This window comes from Limulus polyphemus, unplaced genomic scaffold (genome assembly GCF_000517525.1).
Source record: "Limulus polyphemus unplaced genomic scaffold, Limulus_polyphemus-2.1.2 Scaffold522, whole genome shotgun sequence".
Taxonomy (NCBI): domain Eukaryota; kingdom Metazoa; phylum Arthropoda; class Merostomata; order Xiphosura; family Limulidae; genus Limulus; species Limulus polyphemus.
The window spans coordinates 99,640-107,400 of record NW_013666132.1 but is presented as its reverse complement, the minus strand read 5'-3'; the positions used below and the strand labels follow the sequence as shown (position 1 = coordinate 107,400).

The 7,761-nt window shown below is 30.0% G+C and overlaps 1 protein-coding gene across 1 annotated transcript in view; it reads right to left on the bottom strand.

Annotated features, from left to right (window-relative positions):
* Positions 1-609: 609 nt before the first annotated feature.
* Positions 610-7,761, bottom strand: part of LOC106458844 (actin-related protein 3) — a 106,166-nt gene continuing 99,014 nt past the window's right edge. The window contains exon 12 of the mRNA XM_013918397.2: positions 610-1,004. Within this exon, the coding sequence (XP_013773851.1) occupies positions 909-1,004 (96 nt within the window). The 3' untranslated portion in view covers positions 610-908. The remainder of the gene's footprint in view (positions 1,005-7,761) is intronic.

Below are 7,761 nucleotides of genomic sequence, written 5' to 3'. Positions count from 1 at the left end.
CTATAACTAACTCATACTACTCAGTGACAAGTGGTAAATAGAATGACATTTTGGGCTTTTTATTTTTTGCAGTATCTACGGGAATGAATAAGTAGCATCAATGCAACATTTTCTTCAAAACCTATATAAACATAAGGTTCAATGTTGTGAGTAAAAGACAACCAATAGGCTATATGTATACACTGCATTTGTAAACCATGTTCACAGGATAATAATGTACTATTCTTATAAAATATCAGAAATACAGAAAATATATTGCTAAATGAATATTGTATTAATAATAAATTTACATACATACTAAAATTCAAAAGAAAGTAACCTTACAGTAAGTGCAATTGACATACATCATACCTCCAAAACTGAGGTCATTTTACAGCATTTTTCATTTTGAATCTAACTGACCAGTTCAATGAAATATAATAAATTATAAAAATAATACAGTTTGGTAAAACATGGTTCAATAGATTCAATGGATTGTGTATGTTGTAATTTTCTGTTAGTGTTATGAATATAAACTTCACATGAAATTGTCAGGTCTGTATTTGGAAACATGATGTATAACAAATATCGCTTAGTATATGAAGTATTTAAAATGACTCAAAACACATCTAATTGGAATACTTTATTATTACATCATCAATAATTGTTTAGTGTGTCAAGAATCAGATATAATATGTCAACTTTTTAAATAACAGAATTACTTTCATGTAACTTATAAAGTATAATTTTACTTTTAACTTTTTAATCAAAGTATAGGAAAGCAAGCTTAATAAACAATTATTATTGCAGTAGCATAACATTTCTTATCTTGATGACAGTTAAATGATGATAATGAGTAAATTATTAATTCAGTCATATTTTCAATACAAATTAAAGTTTACACCAACGAAAAAAAAACAAAAACAACACTATGTCATTGTTCCAAATACCGGGTTGTGACGACATATACTAGGGCCATATTCCTCGTATGCTGCTTTAGTGTGGCACACTTGGTAAAACTCAGGCTAGAAAAAGTAAATGGAAATAATAGTGTTTTTTGTTGTAATTATTCATTTAACATTTACATTGTGCTTTTATGAAAATATTTCTAATGGAAAGTATCAACAAATCACTCAAAATTCTTATTCTTATGCTCTGTAAGCAAAACTGTAAATAGAGAAAGAAGAATTAATGGTCAGAGAAGGATTCAGATTCACTTAGAGATTAAGTTGTTTGACATCTTATAGTAAAGATATTTAACAAGTTTTTTTATGCTATAAAAAAGAAATATGCCTAATTTTGGATTTTGCACATTTTAAATCTTGTGAAACATTAATGTTGGATATAGAAACTATTTAATAATGACTGTGCCATAATAGCAATGTTTTAACCTACGAATTAAGTGATAACTTTATTTCTCATTGAGTCTATAATAAATTATCATTTTCCAAAAAGGACTTTTTGTTGTTAAGCACAGAACTATACAATGGACTATCTGTGCTGTGCTCATCACAGATAACAAACCCCAAGTTTTAGCATTATAAGCCCACAGACTTACTGCTGAGCCACTGGGGGCTTTCCAAAAATTAGACTGAAAGCTCCACATGTAATACTTAAATTTAAAAATGGAACTGAATTTTGAAATATCAAAGATCTGGAATGTAAGAAGAAACTGCAAAGCTTTTTTGAGATCTTGCAAATGTGGTATGAAATATCAGGATGAAAAGCAGCAGATGTTACAGGAAAAACAAGACCAAGAATGCATTAGGAATAATTAAAGACTGCAATCTTAAATAAACACTTGAACAGCAAAATACTTTCATTTTTTATTTCATAATATGACTAAGTCATCAATAAAGAGAGTCAATGACACATGACAATTTTCCTTAGACTAGTTTTCTTCTTAGTCATATGATGAAGTATTAGTCAAACTAGTATTATTGAAAACTATCATAACCTGATTTTAATTTATTGCAGAAGATTTTATATCAAAGAATAAAACACTTTGCTCAGCAATTTTCTCATGGTGAGCATGTATTAATTTTTATATAAAAACTAATACATACACAGAAATAATGTGTACACATTAAAAATGCAAGTCATATTGAAAGCAGCACATTTCTTTCTATTAATTGTGATCAGTTTTGGGATGGCAAGTGAAAGCAGGTGGGGTAAGACCAAAATGTGGTCTGTGAAAGAAAATGTTTAAGAACTACTGTTATACAAGGGGCAGTACGAAGTATATTATATGGATTTGTCAAGCATTTTTTAAAGTTGATAAGGAAGAAACATATTAATTTCTTCTTCTAGAACAATATGAAAAATATCAATACTACAAGTTTAATTTTACTTAAAAAAATGAGAAAGACCAGAACCAAGATGATACTAAAAGTTAGTCTCAGTTCAGTTATTGGACACATTTTTTTACATTGATACACATGCAGATTTCATTTCTTTTAATACAAATGTTTAGGTCTTTCACAAATATATGTTAAAAAAGTAAAATAATATACAGCAGTGGAATAGGACTACAGGGAGGCCAACTCACTCAACAATACATGTGTTACATATATTCTTCTGGTTTTATATAGGTATCAACAAATACAAATTAAAATTGTGCTATCTATAATCATGATTATTAATTGACTTATTGTTTCACTCCTATATCAGGCATTTTATTCTTAAATCATAGCTTTGCACTATTGCAGTTTGATATCTAGGTATTTATCAAAGGTAGTAAAAGCATGAAATTGATGAAACTTTTGTGGTATTCTAAATTTTTTAACACGTCTTAACATTCACTTTAGTCCCTTCTTAACTTCAAAAAGCCTTTGATTCTACACTGTTTTATAGAAAAAGAATGTAACCAGGATTTTTTTGTTACATTTTTGTTCTTATTTCAATGCATCTAAAAGTTTGTCTATCAGAACCAGTTTGGAATGGTTTCAATTTATATTGTATTGTTTTCACTCAAACATACAAATTTCCTCCTCATGAAAAACCAAACATGTTTAAAATAAATTAGTCTGTAGCAAAGGAAAATAGACTAGAACGGTTACAGAACCAGAACAGAGGTCCAAAACCAACCAATAGTATTACCAAAATTGATGTCAGAGAAAACAACATTCCTGACAAATGTTCATCAATGAAAGATAATATACCTGAAAAAGCATCATGTAAATTATATTTATCACCTGAATGGAGAATAGTATACTAGGCAAGGCTCTACCTTAACTGTTGCCCAGGACAAGTGAAACAAGATATGCATTCCCCAGTTTTACTTGCTTACTACTGGAAGATAATTTATTCATTAGAATCACAGATGGCATCTAATAAACACATTTGCTGGAGCTGGCTTAAAACCAAATTTGACAATTTGAACTATACCATATAACTTGTGAAAAGAATAATTTATGATCAAATGTGATACTCTGGTGTAATAAATAATAATTAGATATCACTAAATCATAAAATACTTTTTCACGATGCTACATATTTTAGAAAACATTTAACAGAATAGTCAAATGCATTTGTTTTCAAATGACTAATACTAAATAAACAAGTCAAAGCAGTTTGATTTTTGTCACCTGTATCAGACAGCAGGTAGTCTTGGAAGATTATTTTTGACAACAAAATAAAAGTAATGTATCACAAAATTTAAATGATTATATTATAATACAAGATAAAGATGTAAAACATGTGTACACAAATAATTGGTAAGTACAGGAATTACTGTAGAACATGTAAATACTTCAAGACAATAAAACCATTGCAGGCCTGTGTTATTAGAAGTAGGCCTAAATACAACTGCAGTAACTCAACGAGGCAGAGTAAGTGAATTATACATGGAATACTAGTGCGATAAAAATAGAGAAAGGTAGTTCCGTTTGCCAACCAAAATTCTAAAGCAATTTAGTAGGCCTAAGTGAACTTTTGACAAGAAGAGGAGAACTATATAGTGTTTATGATATGCCTATGATCTCTATAGCATAAAGAATTTGTTGTACATATGTTTAACTAGTTCCAAATATATAGATATATATTATTTTGAAAACAAGTGGAGTGAGTACATATATTTTGCACTTATTGCCAAAAAGTCACAGACACCTACTGTAGAAGAATCCTTAGCCCAACACACACCTCTACTAGTTTTATCAGATGAAATCTAAGGACAAATATCTTTAATTAAGAATTAGTTTCTTTAGTTTTAGTAGAGTAGTGTTGTGAAAATATGTAGGAAGAAACCCATGGAATGGTAATAATCCTTTTTTTCAGCTTGTTAAAGGTTTCATACTACTAGGGCATATGTGACATATTCATGTACAACAGTATGGAATTAAAAATGTATCTTAATCCTAAAGAATTGTACCCAAATATTTATCATATCAAATACAAGGTGTTTTCAAAATGTCTTAAAAAATCAAGTTCAATATAGGATAATTAGTCTCGTGTGAGATTGATTAGCAAATACCACTATTGCTCAGCTCTAGCCACTAGTTGATTTATACTAGTAAAAAACCACCTTTAAAATGGATAATACCTGGTATACTGAGATAACAGACAAGACAAATTATAAGTTATTCTTAGCAGCTCTATAGAACAAGGTATACACGGGTCACATTTAGCTACTTAACAACTAGATGGTTTGTTTTTGAATTTCGCGCAAAGCTACACGAGGGCTATCTGCGCTAGCCATCCCTAATTTTGCAGTGTACGACTAGAGGGAAGGCAGCTAGTCATCACCACCCACCGCCAACTCTTGGGCTACTCTTTTACCAATGAATAGTGGGATTGACCGTCACATTATAATGCCCCCATGGCTGAAAGGGCGAGCATGTTTGGTGGGACGGGGATTCGAACCCGCGACCCACAGATTGCAAGTCGAGCGCCCTAACTACCTGGCCATACCGGGCCAACAACTAGATGGATGATGGTATTAAAAGGCTAGAATAATTTAACTATATTTTTAACCAGAAAAATGAGAATGGTATGCTAGCAAAAACACCATATAATCTACAGTTCAACTGGATGATGCACAATATATATATATATATATCTCAGTTATATGTAACAACTGGATGAAAGATGGTGCATTAGGCCAAGTACAATACAAATTATATTTAATAACTGGATGAAGAATGAGATACATCAGCACTACCACCCACTACTTAGATTACAGCCAATAATTAAATGGATGATGATATAATAAGACCAGTATCTAACACTTTTACTTTTTTTTTTTTTTAAGGAACAAAAGAAAGGATGTTATGCTGTAATTAATTTAGACAATTTCTGTCCAAAATCTTTCAAATTAGTTTTTCACCAGTTCTATAAATGATTCCCATAATTATAACATTGGTCCCATAATAAATCAAACATTTAATAAGAAGCTTGCAAATGGGTAGTCAGCAAACAAAACAAGTAAAACATCAAATATCAGATCCAACCAACAGAAATAATAACTTATAGTATTAAGCATATATATATTTTGGGGCAGGGTGGGGAGGTTGATTGAAGAGCCCTCCTAAAATCAGCTAAAAGACTCCTAAATTGGAAATTTAAGAAACCCTTAAAATATGAGACAATATCATATAATGATATATTGTATATTCATAGTTACAGAAGCCCTACTCTTAAACATCAAGAATGTAGGAGGGGAAGAAGAAGAAGAAAAAAAAAGTGAAATTAAAAATAGGTTTTATATTATCACTATTTGCTTACATTAAAGAAGCAGGTAGACAGATGATAAAATAAATTCGATGACGAGGAACCCACTTTGAGACTAATAATGGTTGGAGACGACTTGAATGGGTAATAAAGTAAAACTTTAATATAAGTTTAACATACCAGCAAATGTACAACAAATGTTCTCTTATCCTGTTTGTTATTTAAAGATTAAACCTCTGGCTAAGAGCTCAGTCAATTCGATTGGGTTTGTAACCCCAAAGTGACCATCAGAGTTCCAATATTAAAATTTTTAATATGTTTTGTGTATCTTCATGAAATTTTCCAAGCTTTCAGTAAACAACACAAGTCCATTGTACACAAAAAATCTGATTTTTTAATTAAGTATTTTTACTAACAAGTTGTCCTTGAATATATGTAGTCAATGTATTGACTGCTCAGAGTGCAAAGTGATTTTCATGTTAAGATTAAAAATACTTTCCTTCATCTGAAAATTGTCAAATTTCATTTGCATCATCTCTAAAACCTCCTAAATAAATATCAAACGTTTTTTTCAGTAAAACTCCACATTTTATCTTTTATTTTCTCTACCTTAACTCTATACATTTGATCTATTTCACTGACCTCGTAACCGCCATAAAAAATATTAAATAAATTTAAATTACCCTTTTTTCTTTCTAGCATGATTGCAAATTGTAAAATGAAACAACTGTTTATCCTAAATAGCTTAAAGCTTGTAACAGTATACATTTGTTAACATTCAAATTTTAATGTTTTATTGCTCTTTGACCAATGTGTAACTAATAATCCCACAACAAAAGTTGTAAACTACTTGGCAAATGGGTAAATCAAGTTTATCATAGTGAATTACATTATGAACAAGCTATAGCTAGCATACACTGTGTAGAATTATTATCATTGCTTTTCATTATCTTATGTAATCTAACCCTAACTAACCTAATATGTTTCTAATTTTTTACATTTCAGTTACTTTTACAATAATAAATAAAGAATATATATGCAAAAAATGTGGTACTTACTTGTGTTCTCTTGTTTTTTTGCTGTCGACTGTCAATGAAGGTTAAGCCTACTTTTTTATAATAATGGTACTAGTACACTAAATTTTATGCACCTAAGAACACAATAATAACACATAAAAACAAACAATGACCTACAACTATCATAACTTATTTGGCTTTCTAACTATGTAATAAGAACCTTTAAAAATTTATCCAAGTTTGTCAATGTGAATACCATGAGAAATTTTGAAACTGGAGGTGAAATAGACAGAAAACAATGCAATATAACATATTGTTCGACAGATTAAAATTTTGGTTTTCTAAGGGTTATAACTATATAGTATAAAACATCAGAGAGAACTATTGGCAATTTGTAAAAAAGAAATGTGACAGGTGAGCATGGCAAGTGAGTATGATTTTCTAGTTTATGGCTCTGTAAACAAATAAGATTGAAGGCTATAAAAATTACGCTTTGCCTTAGTAATATCTATATTATAATGAGCAATTAGTTAAGTACCAACTTCACAGAGGGAGTGATAAATAAATTCAGGACTAAGAGAACAAATGTCACAATTTTCATACTAGGGGAGATTGACGATTTTTAAAAATATTTCCTCATAAAATTAATAGTTTAAAACTTTTATGATATTGAAATTTCATTCATTAACTATGTTTTGATGCCAAGTTTATTTGTATGCAATGACAATAAAATAGTTTCATTGAATTTTGGATGCAACTCTTTGAAAGGTTGTGATGTGCTCCTTGACTTAACTGTAGTGAAAGGGTTAACAGGGAATTGCAAATCACAGTAAATGAACCTATTGTTACGTCTCTGGTCATTTGTTAATTTCCGGTATAAATTTTTCCCGAGGAACTTCAGCTATACAAGTCCTTTCTTAAATAAAACTAGTTTATTTTTTCTCAATACAACTATGCAATACACAGAATTTCCACAGTCACTTTAACTTAAACACACGCTATAATTCATAACAATTCACGCACTTTACTTATGATCACTACCACTCGCTTGACACAATTATCTGTCTCTATCTGCCATTATCATCTCCACTTTATTTGC